The following is a 20,145-nucleotide window of genomic DNA, read 5'->3' on the forward strand; positions in this document are numbered from 1 at the left end:
ATTGTGGTATAACATGTGTGACAGTTAATTATAATACTTTTTATATTCACAACATCATATATAATATTTTATAGAAATTATCCAACACGTAATCGTTTCTGCAATATTACGTGAAATGGAACGTCACCCAAAATCCTCTATAGTCTATGACTGTGGGAGAGTCTGTGAAGTCATTTCACTACTTTATTAATTTAAACACAGAAATATTTAATATTGTTATTATTATTTACTGAATAAAATTTAATAAAATAATTATATTTAAATATAACATAGACTTCTAGAAGTTACATGCGATATAATAAAAAAGTGTATAAAATATCGTAATCGACCCCGCGTGTTTCCTTCCCGCGTACATCTTGCTAGGTGGAAGTTGGTCATGGTCGTCCGCCAAACGGAAAGCCGCCATGATGGCTTTCTGCAAAGTACGCTCAATATGTAAAGTTTCGTTATTGTTTTTCATTAATTGTGACTGAGTGCGTGCAAAAATTAACCATGGGAACGAACTAGAGTGTGCAAAGTTCAGTTTAAGGTCCTTTTGGACCTCCTAGAGGAGCAAAAAAGTGTTTTATAAGTGCATTTTAGTGTCGACGCTAGCGTGTTTTGTTCTGTCAACAAAATGTCGAAGCTCTCGTTTAGGGCGAGGGCCCTGGATGCGTCGAAACCAATGCCCATATATCTCGCCGAGGAGCTTCCGGATTTGCCGGACTACTCGGCGATTAATCGTGCAGTACCTCAAATGCCCTCTGGAATGGAAAAAGAGGAGGAAAGTGTGAGTATTTTGCGCATTAAGATGTTCAGTCATCGAAACCACTGTGTCCGCCATTATGTTTTTGTTTCGTGTTTCCACCACTAGAGGCGGTATGGAATATCTTCTAAAAAATGTTTTTCAGTTAATTTCCTATAACGAATCATCTGTGAAGTGTTGTATTTTATAATAATATGCTGAGAAATTGCCCAATATTTTTTAATACTGTTATATAATCTTACCACAACGTCTGATAAGTAGTTGTCAAAATTTGGCGCGTACGAGCACATGGCATTTTGTTGGAAACCTCCGGCTTCTGGAGCTGTTATATTATTTATTTTCTGGCGTATTATAAAACATACAAATCTGATTTTTTGGCAACGATTAGCTGACTATATGTGTAAATTTAGGCATTGATATCTTTGAAAGCCGGGTCGACGCATCATCTGTTATTTGTTTACAAACAATGCAGTAGCCGGTGTGCTGACCTCACAGAATATATGATTTTATTCATAATCTTTATTGATATTAATACTATTAAATATCAATAATAATTACACTACAACATGATTAACCTAAAAACCTACAATATTTTTGTATTTAATATTTATTACTTTTGTAAACAATTACCAAAGACTAGAGAATGAATTTTGCTTTAGGTATTAACAATATTTTTATTATCAAACTATAATTTATGTTATAAAACTAAAGAATCCTTTGATACTGGCCTTAAAAATATATTATTTTTTATTTATGATGTGATAAGTAGAATGGGATCATTCTTAGTATTGCAATGTAGTTCTAATAATAATAACAGTAGTGAATATAAGATGATACATTTTAATATTCTGTTATGAATTAATAACTGATACTGATAATATACACCAGGTCTTATTGCAAGGTAATAAAAGCATATAATTATAATGAAAACTATGACCCAGATTGAAAAGGATGAATATGATCATATGAAATAATGTTCCTGACATTCATTTGAATTAGTTTTTTGTATTCTTTCAAGTTGTATATCCTTTCTGCAGGTAATTAGTATATGATCTTCTTTCTCTTCGTTAACATCAGGACTATATATTTTACAGCCATGATTATTAGGTATTAAAATTTACAATACACTTGATTTTCTTGTCACAGTATTTATATATAGGTCAATGTATTAACTCAGAAGGAAAGTAGATTTATTTCCCATAAGTCTACTTTTCTTTTGAGTCTGATAAATTCAGAATAGCAACATCAAAACACACATAATTAGACTTACTTAAATACATTTTTATTTTATCTTCATTATTCTCAGATTTATCTTCATAGCAATTATCCATATGCATTATTATAATATTTTTTGGTACAGATTAAGGTATTGGCTTAGGTTGGTTTAGCCAGTAGGAGTCCGCCAGTACCTATTTGTTGCTCCGAGGTGGGTAAAAATGGACTGTTCATCACTGGGGCAGACATACTAACAACTTATAAGATAACTTAATACCTATTATTTTCCAGTCAAGGTAGCTAACTGTAGTTTCTAGTCGAGGTCTCCTTCTCTCGTCTGGTAATTTAGTGATTAGTACTTGATTGCTTCTCACTATACTTGTACATGAAATGTATAACAATCATATATTTCTCCTTTAGCCATTTATGCATATTCATAAGGTATCTATGTATACTTTAGTGTAGATACACTATCTTACAAGAAATTTAAAATAATATAATTAATTCTCTGTATGTATTAATTGTAATATTTTAAGTATTTTCACACTGTAAAGTGCTTGATGGATACTCTTTGCAGTTATTCTATTAAGTAGTATAAAAAAAGTACTATTATATAGCTTATGTGTGATATATTGTGTTTCTACTCTTTCAACACATATAATATCCATATTCTACAATACTTTTCAGTTTTTGAAAGGATGATTGAAAGACTTGTCCTCATTGATATAAGTTCATCAGGGGGAGTGGAGTTGTTAGTTATGTGGACTAATGACCCTATTCCTAGCAATGTTCCACCATCAAAAGTAAAGCAGTTTGCTAAACTTGTAGACCATTGAGGCCATCAAAAATATAAAATAAAATAAAAATTTTAATCATCACCTATATACATGAACAACATTGTCCATATACAATACACCATCATTTGATAAAGTGTTACCGCTCCTGTGTTGCCATTCCAGAGAATTGAGATGTTATGCCTGTAATTTTACTGCCTTATTTCATACTGAAACATGTCTTACCAAGCTTGGTGGCAGAAATACTTGAGACCCAAGTACTGACTTTATACTGAGAGACTCTACTATATCAGTAATCGATAAAAGATAATGAAATGAAAAATAAGTTTAGATTTAATACTAATTTAAATAAATTAATGAATGTGTCTGATCTCATAACCTTTATTAACTGAGCTACAAGAGTGCCCCATAAAGTAATTGCTTTTCTTAATTATATTGACTCAAATTAAGCTAATTAGAGGAGAGCTCAGGGAATTAATTTCGTTATTAATATTTAAGTTTGTTGGCAGCTATTAGTTTTTGGTGTAATTTATAGGCCAGAGCTATTATTAGGCTCAAATATTACATTTCGTAATTTCTTAAGCGGAAAAAATGAGGCGCAGCATAAGTGTAGGCGATTCTATTGTCACTCAAGTGTTTAAATATATGTACTTTTTTTCCGGGAAGATTTTTTCATTATTTTATCAATTCATAGAATTTTATTTGTAAATATGTTTTATGATTGTTTAATAAATATAAATTTAACTAATATTATAAACGCGAAAGTCTGTGAGTATGGATGGATGTTTGTTACTCTTTCACGCAAAAACTAGTGAATGGAATTAGAAGAAATTTTACTTACAAATGCTATAAATTTCATGCGGGTGCAGCCGCAGGCATAGCTATTTTTACAATACATTTGTTATCATTATATTAAATGTGATTTCTTTCTCATATCGACGGAAAAAAGGGGAATTGTCGTAATTGAAAAACCACTTTACAAAAATTCTTTTAGATTCTTTTCTTTCAATAATTCAGAACTCATAACTCATAATAAGTCTTTAGGTCCTAGTGACTACTCGCGACAACACAAACACTTTGTAGGTATATCTGTACAGCGTGACATAGGTTTTTTTTTTACAAACTGATGTAAAAGGAAATACTTAGGCCTTATTTGTAACTTGTGACTACTTTAAAGACTAACAAACGCTATAAAATTTGTTCTACATACAGTACCTATTAAGGAAGGGGAATATAGGCTAATATTTGTCATTGGCAGGCGAAACGTTATGGTGTCAATTTTGTAACGTGATTTATTGTGAATTATTATTTAAACACATTAAAGACATAAAGAATAAGATTTTAATGTATTAGTGATAGTTCGACATATATTTTTTATTCCTTAATGTGATAAATCTACATTCCAAATGAATGGTTGAATAATAAAAATATGACTATTCAGAAGTGCTTATATTACTTAAGTTTATTTTAATAAAGATTATTTGTATTTCTATTAAAATTTTATTACAATAATGCAATTTGATAACAGTGTAATATTCTTTACAAATAAAATTAATTAAACAGCTTTAAATAATCATTATTTAAGTCGTCGGTCATGCGAACGAAGTCGCCGGCTATGTTAGTGGTATAATTTGATAAACTTCAACGCCGGTTCCACAACACTGTTACGAATGATGATGAAGCAAAAAATGTTCGAGTGTTAAACCGCGCAACCGCGGGGTCCTTGGTTCAACGCCCGCGGCGACACGAGTCACTTTTTTGACTGTTAACGATCTTGTGTGCATTTCTCAGATTACTCTGGCCGTTTTGATTTTACTGTATTTTTATGGACGTAATTTAAAGTATGGTCTTAAATTATATATTTTTTTTTGTAATAACTGGTAAAGGCTGGCTAAATCTGGTTAAAACCAGTTATTTTTAATTATAACTTGATTGTAGTCGAAACTACAACAAACATAATGAGGGAGTGATATCTTATAAAGAGGTACCTAGACTGAACAGTGCTCACTTTAGGGATGGACGGATATTTTTTTTTATATATAAATAGGTACATGTGCAGATAAAATAATGTGGGTAGCCTAGATAAACGGAACAATGGACGACGCAGTATGTACTCTCAATAACATTGTCCTCACTTTGTCGCATTATTATAATAATAAAATAGGTAACAAATAGGTGATAGTTGTTATTAATGATTGATTATTCATTTTTTTAAATATCAATAGCATACATATAAATAAAATTGGGAGTGCCAGTCTGTAATATTGAAATAACTGTTTTTTACTATATGATTGAATACAAATACGGTACATACACCAAAATAATATTTTTTACCATTTTTGTCTGTCTGTCTGTTTGTTTCGGCTAATCTCTGAAATGGCTGGACTCATTTTGACGGGAATTTTATTGGTAGGTAGCTGATGTAATAAGGAGTAAGCTACTTTTATTTAAAAAAAATCTTTTATTTTACAAAATGAAAGTTAAATTCCACACGGACGAAGTCGCGGGGAACAGGTAGTATATGTATAAGTTCGGATATAGACGTCTAAACAATAATGTCTGTATGTTAGCAAACATTTTAATATATATAAATATATACAAATATCTTACCTTTAAAATACTTTAATAAGGGCGCCCTCACACCTAAGTTTTACTTGAGTAAAACTTAACTAAGTTTTGATAAATTTGAATATAATACTCGTAAATTATGACAAATTGTTTACAATTATAAAGTTGTAATTTGATTACGTCACTTGCCGAGTGTAAAGGCCGCCTAACGAAAGCTAAATAGATTCTTATCTGTGTAGATAAAGCAGTAAATGATTCTGTTCTATATTTAAATACATTTTTTTGTGAGGCGGGCACCGCGGAATAAATGAAACATGTGTTGCGTATCTTTTGATGTTTTCAAGTGTTCTAAGTTTGAAATATTCTAGTTTACGCAAGGGAAGATTCTTCAAGATTACCATAGAATATAAAAAGGTCAATTATCACTGCGCCTTCTAGTCCCACGGTAAGCAGAGCTTGTATTGTGGGTACTAGACAACTGATATAAATACTTAGGTACTTTTTTTGAAAATACATACACACATTGTTTGTAAATAGTTTGGGTAAACAAATTTCGAGTGAAACGCAGCGAAAATTAGAGCAAAAAGAGCACAACATTTTTGATTTGTAAACCAATTGGAATAAAACAAACAGAATTTCATTCGTGAAACAGCACGCAAAACGGTTACGCCGTTTCCGAGATTAGCACTTACAAACACAGAGAGAAACAGACAACAATTCTAACAAACATTATTTTGGGTTCCATTATTTTCATACGGTTATTAAACACATATATCATCCATGTATAAACAATGGGTGATGATGAGTTACATTTTTATTATATGTATTGATAATATAATAGATAGATATGACGACTCTAGTGGTCTAGTGACTTTAGTTCCGATGGTCGCGGGTTCGATTCCTCGGACGGCACAAACATTTGTATTCACGAGTATGATTGTTTGTATCGGTCTAAATGTTTTCTATGTAGGTATAATATGCATGTATATACGAAAAAAAAATTATGTATTTATATCAGTTTTCTAGTATCCATAACACAGGCTTTAGCTAGCTTAACTTGGATCTAGATGGCGCTGTGTGAATTGTCCTGATAGTAATATTATAATTTATTCTGCAAAAGGCTAGAACTCGTGGCTTTAACAGTTGCCCTCACAAATTGTTTTGAATGATTTTTAAAGCAACTGGGCCCCAATGAGAAATATTTTGGACCGGCGTTAAACCGGTCGAGCGCATTACATAGCATAAAAAAGCTTTTAGCATACATGTTATTAGGCATTTTAGACGCCCTTAAATAATTATTTATATTATTACACAGATTAAATTAATTTTCTCCCTTTCCGAATGAGTTGGATTAGAAAAGGATAACTATGATTATTCAAAAGTGCTTAAATTAAGTTTATTTGAATAAAGGATTTTCTATTCTATGTAGGCTTAGTCGTAAAGCTAATGTCCAAGTAGAAATGCTCTTGAAATTGAATCACTTTGAAAAAGAAGTAAAGTGGAAATCAGAAAATATTTTATTGAATTTCTCATTCTAAATTGAGTACGTGATCGCAGTTTATATGGGGTTCTTTAAAATATTTTTTAATTTCAACTTTACTGCTTGCTACTGAATTTAGTCCGTTTTCGTGGTCACTTTTACTGATATTCGGCTTGTAAAGTTCAAGACTTAGAACTATATATGTATATATATTCTATATATGTCTGTATACATACTGTTTTCATAGTTTTTCAATATTATCTTATCCTTATTAATATTATAAGTATGAAAATGAGAATAATCGCGTTAACATCTCAACTGATCTTCATGAAATTTGGTGTAAAAATACGAAAGAGAACGAAAAATTACTCGGGCTTATGTGACGGCCACATGGATTATGATTTCACTCCAAGACGAATTTAGTAGTTTAAATCCTCCTTATAAAGATGATAAGCGCCTTATTAAAGAGTATATGTGTGACTTTTTGTAACAGATAGACTTAACTTACCTGTGAAATTGTACTTTATTAGCGAGTAACTTAGTGTATATTTTACGTTAGCAGCTCCACAAAATTAAATATTATAGCAATAATAATAACGCAGGACAATTCACACTACGCTATCTAGTAACAATCTGATAGAAGTACTTTAATATTATTTTTTGTAAATACATACATACTTAATTTACTTTGTTAACACCCATATGAAAACAAACAAACATACTCATTAATTCAAAATATTTGTATCCTGCAAGAAATTGAACCCGCGATCATTGGAAGTAAGGTGTGCTAAACCACTGAAACACCGAGGCCCATAGAATACTCAGTTACAAGCAATTTGTTTTTATTTTATTTACCCTCACTCATTGCTCACGTAATATGAGGCAGAGAAAGGTCATTTTGAACTACAGATAAAGAATATTGAAGTGGTTAAACCTCTTTAGATTTTTCTGTGAAATTCCGTATAAAGCAAACATTTATTTTAGTAACCCTCGCTCCCTATAAAGTTTGTCCCACCCCTCTGCTCCCTTATCTTGATATTTACCTCCTTACTCCCAGGACCCCGCTGATTTTTTCATGATAAGATACAAATGAACGTTGCTAATTAACCTATTTTAAATATTATTCAATTAATGAATTTTTTTCGTAATTACTGTGTTTACTTGATATTATACTGTTTGTTATTTAATATTCTAATAATAATAAAAAATAACCACACGCAAAATAAGGTAATGAGAGTCTTGGCACGGACCGTCCTCGGTACTAATCACCAGCTTTACTGAAAAAGAATGTGAAAAAGAATAAATTATAATAACAATATACCTTTACGACTTATCCAAACAGGGGTAGTCAGAGGCATTGTCAACAGCTGTCGACCAATTCTAAAAAGTATTGTTTTGTCTTCTCATGCATCATCTTTATTAGAATAAAGTATATATATTAGAGTGAATGAAGACAAAACTAGAGTAAAATATATAAGTTTATATATTCTCTGATTCCAATACTTTCCTCCGCTGGTCCTTATGTGCCACTGCGTACGAGCCTCGAGCAAAAGCTATCTTACCTTACCCGAGCAGACTGCTAGGGTGAATCACACTAGCGTCGTTCTTTTACGCCTTGTGGCGAAGCCAACTACAGTTGTGTAGCCTTATATTCTCTGCACTATCTATAGTTAACTGGTAAAAAATGCCGCACGATGTTAAGTCCGCCAAAAATACTGTTTTTGTATAAATGCACCTGCATTGAAGTTAAATAAATAAATATTTTTTTATATATCTTTATGCTCATATCGGCCTATAATATTTATATTACACGTATAAAATATAGATAGCCTCCTTTCGTTATGGATCGCCGTGATGCTCCATGCTCGTGTCGAAAACAAAATGGCGAAAGCTTATAAAAATCAATACCAACAATCACAAATCCAGGTAATTTGATGTGTATCCCTTTCATAATAAAGGCGGTTTAATTAACGAGCCGCGTCCCAACGGGACACACAACACAGTAATGTGTTCCGTATATCACTAGGAGTGGTTATATAGATGTATATAGATTTCGTATTTCAGTAACGAGGCTACGATTATGGTTGTTGGTATCCATATTGATAAAGGCACGCTTGTTATCAGTAAAGGTTTGAAATAATTATCTATAACAATATTATATTATGTTATGCTATTTCGATTTTAAAAATTCTTTCACTATTAGAATAGTGAATAGGCTATATAACATCATGCTACGATCAACAGAAGCGGAACAGCAATGAAAAATGGGGTAATAAATATTTATTTTAAGTACTACCGTTGCGTGCGCTGTGTAAACCTTAATATTACGTAAATAATATACCTACTCGTATATGACGGAATTTTCTTTAAAATCGTTAGTGTCGAACATTTTAAAAGTTAAACAAACATTGGACCCGTTCGTAGCCGGGCGGATTGCTACTTATTAATATTTATTGTATTTATTATTATTAAAGACTATATGTATGTCATGTAAATGAAAATCACGTGCATGATGAACTATAGCCATATATGTTCGTCATTCAAGTAATCATTTAGTGAGTAATAGGTTTCGCTCAGTAAATATGATTTAACATATTTTAATACATTATATTATAATTCTTAATATATTAATTTGACCTAACTTCATTCTCAAACTATCGTCTTCCACTGGTGCCCCGCCAGCTTATACAGATAGTGCAGGCACATGCACCATTCTACCGATCCATAAAAATGATAGGTAAAAATAAAAATGTGAACTACCCTGTAACACCTAGAGTTGGTTTTAAGTGTCTTGCAATATTCTGCTGACGCCTTAACAACATCTACTTTATATTCTAACCATTATGACCTCAGCTTAGGGATGATCGATATTTGTCGATGTTGAATAAACATCGATGTTTATTGAGCAAATATAGATGTTTTGATATCGATATTAAGTCCTCGATAATACGTGGGGTGTACTGAAAATAAAACTAATCAGTTTTATTTTTAGTGGACCTGTAGACCAGAGGGCGAAAATAAATAGAAAAGTAGGACGTCTCAAAAACACTATTCAATCTATTTATATCTATTTAAAGTAATAGGATGAAGCCCTATAATTACTTTTACAGATCGAATAGGATACCTTTTTGGTCCTGTGAACTTGGCACACGATATTCAAAAATCGACTTTTTTTTTAGAGTTTTGACATCCTTTTGAATAGTTCTAGAGTTCTTTATAATCATTTTAAATAGTTCCGATGTTTAAATTAAAAAAAAACAAATTTTAAAAAATCGTGCGCTAAGTTCACGCAGCGCACGAAATCACGAAAATCACAAATTTCTTCGGAGTTCTAGCTTGCTTTACAATAGTTCTACAGTTCTCTATCAGTTATATCAATAGTTCTAGCGATTAAAACGAAAAAATCGATTTTTAGTTTCGCCGCGTCCAAATTATAATTCATATAAGAAAAGATCAATTTCCGACGCGAGTTCTCGATCTGATAATAGTTCTGGGCAGCATTCTCCGAGTTCTACAGAAAAGCTTCATAACTTTTTCCTGGAAAATAATTATTTTGCAAGTTATTGCAAAAAATATAAATCTACAAAAAAAAAAATTACGAGTTCCAGCTGATCTGATCGGAGTTCTGGGTAGCGCTACCTGAGTTCTATCGAAAAGTCTAGTAACTTTTTTCTGTAAAATAATTATTTTCCAAATTATCGCCATTTTTAACTTTTCATGACTGACTTATAGAATTTTTTTACGAGTTCTAGTCGATCTCATCGGAGTTCTGGGTAGCGCTACCTGAGTTCTATCGAAAAGTCTAGTAACTTTTTTCTGTAAAATAATTATTTTCCAAATTATCGCCATTTTTTACTTTTCAAGACTGACTTGTAGGAGAATTTTTCTTTTGACGAGTTCTAGCCGATCTGATCAGAGTTCTGGGTAGCGTTACCTGAGTTCTATCGAAAAGTCTAGTAACTTTTTTCTGTAAAATAATTATTTTCCAAATTATCGCCATTTTTTACTTTTCAAGACTGACTTGTAGGAGAATTTTTCTTTTGACGAGTTCTAGCCGATCTGATCGGAGTTCTGGGTAGCGCTACCTGAGTTCTATCGAAAAGTCTAGTAACTTTTTTCTGTAAAATAATTATTTTCCAAATTATCGCCATTTTTAACTTTTCATGACTGACTTATAGGATAATTTTTTTTACGAGTTCTAGTCGATCTGATCGGAGTTCTGGGTAGCGCTACCTGAGTTCTATCGAAAAGTCTAATAACTTTTTCCTGTAAAATAATTATTTTCCAAATTATCGCAATATTCCAAATACCCAGAACTCCGATCAGATCAGCTGGAACTCGTAATTTTTTTTTTTGTAGATTTATATTTTTTGCAATAACTTACAAAATAATTATTTTCCAGGAAAAAGTTATGAAGCTTTTCTGTAGAACTCGGAGAATGCTGCCCAGAACTATTATCAGATCGGCTAGAACTCGCGTCGGAAATTGATCTTTTCTTATATGAATTATAATTTGGACGCGGCGAAACTTAAAAATCGATTTTTTCGTTTTAATCGCTAGAACTATTGATATAACTGATAGAGAACTGTGTGTTTGCTAGAACTCCGAAGAAATTTGTGATTTTCGTGATTTCGTGCGCTGCGTGAACTTAGCGCACGATTTTTTAAAATTTGTTTTTTTTTTATTTAAACATCGGAACTATTTAAAATGATTATAAAGAACTCTAGAACTATTCAAAAGGATGTCAGAACTCTAAAAAAAAAAGTCGATTTTTGAATATCGTGTGCCAAGTTCACAGGAGTTACCTTTTTACGACTACACGGCTTAATGGATCTTATTGACATTTAGCTTGACTATAAACTGTATCACGAGGACAGATATAAGCTAATCTAAAAAAGCAAACAAAGTCGCCGCACATAATAAAGAAAAAGAATATATTTTTAGTTACCTAAAACATCGATTTTCATATTACTGATCGATGTCGATTTTGATATTTTCATTGATCCTCTCTAGTTGAACTAGAGTTTATATCAGATACTTATTATTCGATATACGTGTCTCTGGAGCTCTATAAACCATAATAAAGATGACGTAAGCAATATAAAAGGTCTGAAACCGGTTCTGGGAATACGGTGCTATTAGTGCTTTTTATCTTTGCCGGGTAATAACGTTTTAGGGATGCGTTAACGTACGGCCCATTAGGGATGGGCAATTTAGGATTAAGAGTTAATGTTAATCCTTCCGTTTCTGTTCTTTGTCTATACACGTTGTATTGTAGACCGTTTCTATTTAAATTATATATTATATACTGTTAAAATGTTACAATAATATATAATTACAATTTATTAATATATGCTAAATTCAATACCATAGATTAAATTTATTAATAAATTGGTTTTGTAAGTAGTAACTCTGTGTGTTTGTTAGCTCTTCACATATATAATAATGTGATGAAATTTTTGGAATCTAAATAGATCGTATCTTGAAGGATTTTATATGTTAATTTTTGTCATTGAAATGTACTTTTTAGGGGTGGTAAAGCGTATATAAAACAAAACTGACAAAGTCACAGTATAGAGTATGTTATAAATTACAATTAAATAAACTTCTCCACATATTGATAGCTAATTAAATGCTCATTTTTTACGTTTTTCGGCTGTGAATTGACTTAGTAACACGTACCATTAAATAATTTTATTATTATCCTTATAAGGCAGATTGAGTTTTACCTATTTATCTAGTGGCAGTAATTGAGTAGGAAATTTACGTTATCTTGGAAGAAATCATTATACAAAATGTAGGTTTATAAAATGAATGAATACGTAAATGTTCAGTATTGGATTTCCGAGAAATATGTATGGAATATCATAGGCTAATTGCCAATAATGTCTTTATATTAATGTTTAGTTGGGTATTTTCTTAAGATTATATTCTGTTTACCAAAGGGAGACTGTACCTACATACATACTACTGTACATACTACATCTCACCAATGATTCTACCTCTAGGCAGTTGCTTTGAAGTGTATTTAAGTATTAGTGTATATAGTGCCAGTAGTACAAGCTCTGCACAGCGGTTAATTCCACATAGTTCTCGGCGGGAAAGGAGGGAAAGTGTGGGGATCGACCTAATTACCATTAACAATTCCCCCCCTTGCCTAGGACTAAATTGTTATGTGACTGTTTTAAGTCAGATTGCGAATACAATCTGACTTAAAACAGTCACACATCTTACTTCTTTCCAATCTAAGGTTGCCTGAAGAAAATCGTTTTTTGCCGACAAGACCGCTCATTTTTAACTCTTTGTCTTGTTCATGATTGTTTTCTTTTTTATGTTTTTATACATAATTGTTTAACTTTATTTTATGTGAGAGGAACAATAAAGAGTTTTTTAAATGATTGATAAGGGAATGGTGCACCTGTCTGCGCAACGGTATATGCTGGCGGTCACCAGTGGAGGATGATAAGATAAGAACGAGGTCAGATCAGTTAGCACATCGTGGCGCAAATTCTCCAGGAATTTATCAGGATGGTTTCCAGAGGGAACTGCGTGGAGATTAACCTGACCTAATGAACTATTCATTTATTTGAGCGATTAACATCTACTATGACATTACAATTTTTATCACTTATATAAACTTACATTGCTAACAATGAGGTTATTAATCCACATTACTAACAATACTATTCCACAAACACAGAGTTTCATACATTTATCCTGAATCTTAAAAATAAAACCGAATACAAGCGTTGTTACTTTATGGCAGATCAGATGAGCTGCTCAGGAAACCAGGTGTGGAACTGTTTAGTACGAGTAGTATTACAAACACTACTATCATTCATGTATGATGATAATATGAGGGATTACTTTCCAAAACGTGGGACATTCAGCTTGCTTCCAGTTATATTTGTGTAAAACTAAACCTTATACCATTAACATAAGGGTTCATGTTTACTTAGAAAGTTTGGCGCACGAAGTTTCTCAAAGCATAAAGCAACCTTTTCACAAGAAATTAACGCCATTGACTGTGGTGTTACTATGACGCAGACAGGTTAAAGGAGTGGGTGGTCGGTTCGACCTAAGCGAGGTCAATAGAACGACATTATGATTATGTACATGTCTAAAGGATTTATTATACTGTAACATATAGGATCATATTATATAGTTTATCTAACATTATTAACTAGATCAGAGATGTCAAACTCCATTTTGTATGAGGACCATATATTAAACTAAGAATGTGTAGGCACACATTAAGTATTACTTACTACTACTCAGTACTTTTTTTTAATTGAATCTGGGCCGCCTGGCTCAGAATAAAAAAAAATGTGTTGAGTTATTATAACATTTTATTTATTTAATTATGTCATCTTATGTATAAAATTCTCGTGTCACAATGTTGGTTTCCATCCTTCTCCGAAACGGCTTTTTATGAAATTTTATATGCATATTCAGTAGGTCTAAGAATCGGTTACTATCTATTCATACCCCTAAGTGATAAGGGTTGTGTGCCCTTAACATATTTTTATTTTTTTTTGGACCAGTTATTTGTATTATAATGTGGCATCAAAAAATACATGCAACCCTAAATTTGCACCCCTCTATCACCAATCCCTATTTTTTAATAGCGATTTTATTTTATATGGCAACACAATGTTTGCGGGGTCAGCTAGTAGTATACAATATAGGGTTGTTAAAAATCATCGGCGATAGCGGGTCTTATTGATACAGCACGGGGGCCGGTTGCGGACCGCGGGCCGTATTTTGACATGACTGAACTAGATACTACGAAAAGTGATCTCACTAGATTACTCCTTGACTCTATTTGTTGACGCAATCACATAGGTCACAATCCAAAATACACAGAATTTATTATCTATATGTATACTGATATAGTAAAGAGGTAGTGTTTGTAATACATAGTATATACCAAAAAGAAAAACAATTTTTAAAAATTGATTTATCCATCGGTATCTACAGTATCAGAGAGGAAGATAGGATATTAACAAACTATAAACGGGATAGAAATAATATTAAAACAAAACTTAACTATGATAAATAATTAAATGTCCTACTTGAATAAATTATTTTTTAATAATTAACTGTAAGGTAGGGCAGTTTACACAGTATACAATCTAAGTAGAGTACTGGATAATTCACAACTAATAGAAATACTTTAATATTTTTTTAATACATACATAATATACATACACACTGACCGATATAAACAATATTCCTCATGAATACAAATGTTTGTATCACGCGAGGAATCAAACCCGCGACCATCTGAAGTAAGATGTGCTAAACCACTAGACCACTGAGGCTTTCTTTTGAGGTAAATTTGAAAGATTATTTTTATTTGTATTTGTAACTGGGATGTTAATTTATCTTAATTCTTTCGCGTTAGGTCACCCCACTGAAACTAAATCCTTTTGCTTCATTATATTAATTCTTTTGCTGTAGTCCTAAAATAAATTTTTGCTTACTTTTCTAAAAAAGACAAGTCAGCACTTCGAGTTGTGATCGGCGATGCCAACAAACGGTACAAGTTGGTCGATTTATCACAGCGCGAGGCAACAGAGTGGAATAAAAAATTTGAAACCGGTTTACAATCGTGTAGGCACCACCTTCAGTGTGTACAAAGAAAAACTTTACTAAAGCGAAATGGTTTTATTTTTATTCTGACCCGTTACGACGGGGGTTTGAAATAAAATGAATTTTATATATATATGAAATGACATTTTATTTTTGCTTAAACTGTTGTAACAAATCGGCCTAGTGTAATTTGTATGGGCACCTTAAGTTGATTTGCCTTAATTGTATGTGGATATGCAATTTTGTTTTATTCAATAATCTTCTAAATATATATAACTCAAAGGTGACTGACAAAGTGATCTATCAACGCACAGCCCAAACCACTGGACGGATCGAGCTAAAATTTGGCATCCAGGTATATATTATGACGTAGGCATCCGCTAAGAAAGGATTTTGTTTAATTCTACCACCAAGGGGATAAAATAGGGGATGAAAGTTTGTATGAAACTTTGTCAATTTTAAACCGATCGGGCTGAGACTTTACATACATAAAGCTACTATGACGTAGGCATCCCCTAAGAAAGGATTTTGATAAATTCCATCCCTAAGGGGATAAATTAACGCGAGCGAAGCCGCGGGCAAAGTAGTAGTAGTATATTACTTTTATTTTAATAGTCGAAAACATTTTTACATTATTAGCTTAACCGTGCGCATCTTCGTCTCCATCACACTTGCTTGACATTTATTATTATATTATATTTCGCCCAATTTACATAATATCTTTTTCATTTATAGCCTATGTATTATTTTTATATATAAACTATATTACTGTAAAGTTTTATCAAAACCCTAGTGAAAGATTAACAAACATCCTTCCATTCATACACACCAACTTTTGTGTTTATAATGATAATGAAATTATGTCCCAATAAAATTATGTATTTATAATACAAATTATAAGTTATAATACTTATTATGACTAATAATTTTCATCATATCTAATTCATTCAGCAATTAGGTAGGGGTAAAAGGCAAAGTCTCAACAGATTAAAGTAGACCATTGAACCATCAGGTTTCTCGCCAGTTTAAGTATAAAATAACAAATAGTTATTAGAAAAAGTGTAGGTATTCTAACGTTTTCAAGTGATAAATATTGACCTACATTTACGTATTCTGTTGTTATCTAAAAAAACACTGTTATCGGTCATTGTATCGCGAATCTTTTTTGCATTTCCTCTGACATTGGCGGTAACAGAAATTTCTTGAGTTAGCAACGTAATAATAAAGCTTCTTATAAAATTATCGTGTCACGGTGTTTGTTACCAAACTCCTCCGAAAGAGTTTTGCCGAGTTTTATGAAATTTTGTGTGCGTATCGGGTAAGTCTGAGAATCGGTCAACAATTTTTCTTAACCGTCAATTTTAAGGATTCTTAAATATTTATTTTATTTATTAAAAATTTAGTCATTTTTATTTTAATTTTATTGTGATTTAGCATTGAAAAATACATACAACTTCAAATTTTCACCCTTTTACGATCGAACTGTTTTTTATAGTACTTAAATTGATATGGCAAAAGGAGATTCGTGATTTTTGAGGGAGGCTCAATTTTTTTTTAGCAATCTACGTCTTCCGGTCTGAACTGATGATGATGAATACTATGGAAGAGAATAAACGAATTTGCTCATGATTATGGTAGATGATTATTCACAGGTAGTTGAATTATTACACATGTACATATATATATATATATATTGTTACGCCGAGTTTTCCTTATATTATTGTACTTTGTTCACGTAAAATTGCTACACGCTGAGGAATTTTACTATTATTATAAACGCGAAGGTTTGTGAGTAGGAATGAATGATGAGATGTTTGTTACTCTTTCAAGCAAAAAATACTGAACAGATTTTGATAAAACTTTACAATAATATAGCTTATTACATTAATATAGCAATAATTAACTTAATAATACATAGGCTATACATTTCACGCAAGTTAAACCCCGGGCACAGGTAATAGTGTATATATTTCTTGTGCTGTTACTACGTACATTTTTTGTATAATTGCCAAACAAGCTGACGGCCCACACGATGGAAAGTGATAACCGAGGCGTATATAACAACACTGGCAACTTTCCGGCGTCTTCGTCTGCTATTTTTGAGATAAAAAACAGCTAATAACAGACATTCTATATTCATTGCAAATATTAAGATTCGTTCATAATTATATCGTGTATAATTAATTAGATAGCCCAAACAACCCAATAATAAAAAACACAAGTGCAATAAACAGTATAATATATATATACATATATATCTTATGAGCATCACCAACTCTTTTCCATATCTTTACCTTTTACCTAATGGTTGTCTGTGATATATTGCTTAGCTGAGATATTTTTCTGTATACGTTGCATAAATAAATAAAGTGATTAAATAAATGGATGAACAGCACTGCGGATATCACATACATATGTTAAGACGCACGTGTTATCATATACGTTGCCATTTTTGTGAAATAAGCTGTTTATGGAGACACTGAGTGTAATTTCACTGATATATTTCTCACACTTCAAACCGGAACACATTTAATTACGGCTGAAATGGATGAGACAGATGTATCCAAACAGTCGACTTTGTAGTCTCACTCTCTCTCTAACAAGTGTGATGTAATATGAAATATTTTGGGAATTAAGAGGTGTGTGTCTACGCCATAAAATTGCGATGTAGGTATTTTTGCATGTTCATTCTATCTCTGTTCAGAGACCTTGCGTCTCCCTTCACCCAAACGCGCTAGGAGTACTTTCAATTTAATTTTTCCGGTAAATATTTACATTCCGCTCTACTTGGCTTACTCTATTATTACAGTAAATATAAAGGTATTTATTTTTCCGTTTACTAAAAATTAATTAAAATGTCTTGCCATTTTTTTTTTATTTTATGCTAGGTCCTTTTTTGTGCAAATAGAGTTTTTCAGTTTAGGTGTTATTATAAAACAAAAAAGTAAATCTGTTTAGAGTGAAACATTGATATTAGTTGCCTTATCCTATGGACATAATTTCATCAAGTCTAATTAGAGTTATTGTATAAAATGTTCATAGTAGCACATAATGTATGGAGAGGGGTCGGAGACTTGCATCCTTAATTTTGAATCAAAGTTGTCACCTGATAACACTATCATAACGTTATCAGGTTTTAATTTGTGGCAAAAATATAATTATACCTACTAAAATATTAGATTAAAAAATATCCTGATAAGAGTCTAACTTGAATATTATTGAAAAAGCACTGTTATATCTATCCAAATTGAGTTCATTTCTATTTGTACTTGTGTTATAATTTTATAGATCTTGAAGGAGTGGTTCTCCCGTAGATTTTAACGGTATACGCTGGCGAAGCAAAATAAGGTCGCTGCTGAGTTTCAACGCTAAATTCGGAATAAAGAAAAATATAGTTTTTTTTTATTTATTCATAAGAACAATTGGTAAAGTCAAGGCATTACTAATAATAATAATAACTAAGGCTACATTTTTGTTCTTTATTATCGATAATTTTGCAGATATTTTTAAAGACCTTCACATACAATTGGTGAACGCATTTCCCTGGGGGACCGCTTTAGAAATCACTGATATACACGAAATATTCTCAAAACATTTTGGCATAGAAACATATTATTTGTAATTGTTGATCTCGTCTAGCATAATACAATGAACCATCGTATAGGATAACTACATTAACTCTTCTTTAGCAATAAAAGCAAGTGTAAAGTACATGATAAGAACAATGTTACCAGGGTTGCCAGTCTTGGAATATTTAACAAACCTTTGTCTTTAACAAAGGAGGATATAAATCATGTATATTGTCTTTTCAACCTCTTATGGCTTAATATTTTGGACACTAGGTAGGGAGGTAAGGGTTCATTTCTTTTATTACCTAAAATGATTTTGGAGTTTTATAGCTGTTCATGGAGATCTATTATAGACAATTATGAAAAATTAAATCTTACGTCAGTTCTAAATGTAGTTTTAGCTGAGTATGTCTGAAAAGGAAACTGCGCTAACCCTTTCGAAATGTAACGAGAGGTTCTACATAATCATAATAATACATATACATAATACATATTTTATTTTGAACATACTAACAGATAAAGTTCCTTAGTTCAAAATATCGTACAAAGTTTAATGGGGATGATGTCTCCTCGATCTGAAGACCAAGACCAAATGTTTTATATTGATCAAAATTTTGCATGCCCGTATACCAACCCTGGATTTTACGCAGCGTCTGAAAATAAGTGCTCTTTTATAACACACTTAAACATTTGTCAACGTAAAATGAAATGTATCCCCGTGACATAAGATAACTTCTTTATTACTTCATTTGTGCTAGAGTTATAAAGCATAGAGAATTGTATATAGCCTGCGTCGTACTGAGACATTATTCTGACTAATAAAAACAATGTAGCCTACATATAGTGTGCTTGTTGGAACCCGCGGTTTCACCTGGGTCAATTAGTTTCAAATTCGGATGAATTCCTTTACATATAATAAAATTGGGATTAGGCTAAAACTTTGTGTGTGTTCACATAAAAATTCATGGAATATGTTGTTAAATATGGATCAACCTCTCGGCTAAAACTGACAAAAATAAGTCCCAAATAAATATTGTGAATATTTTAATAAAATAATACATATAATAAATACTAAAGAATAGTTGATTAGATGCTTTATTTATTGTCACGCACACCAAGTCACGGCCACACACTAGTCTTTACATAGTTTAAAACAAAGTCACACTGTCTGTTCGATTA

General features: G+C 31.8%; 1 protein-coding gene across 1 annotated transcript in view; it reads left to right on the forward strand.

Annotated features, from left to right (window-relative positions):
- The first annotated feature begins 398 nt into the window (after nt 1-398).
- Nucleotides 399-20,145, forward strand: part of LOC131852216 (uncharacterized) — a 100,823-nt gene continuing 81,076 nt past the window's right edge. The window contains exon 1 of the mRNA XM_059202857.1: nt 399-769. Within this exon, the coding sequence (XP_059058840.1) occupies nt 617-769 (153 nt within the window). The 5' untranslated portion in view covers nt 399-616. The remainder of the gene's footprint in view (nt 770-20,145) is intronic.

This window comes from Achroia grisella, unplaced genomic scaffold (genome assembly GCF_030625045.1).
Source record: "Achroia grisella isolate CSIRO2021 unplaced genomic scaffold, CSIRO_AGI_Agris_v1 utg841, whole genome shotgun sequence".
Classification (NCBI taxonomy): Eukaryota; Metazoa; Arthropoda; class Insecta; order Lepidoptera; family Pyralidae; genus Achroia; species Achroia grisella.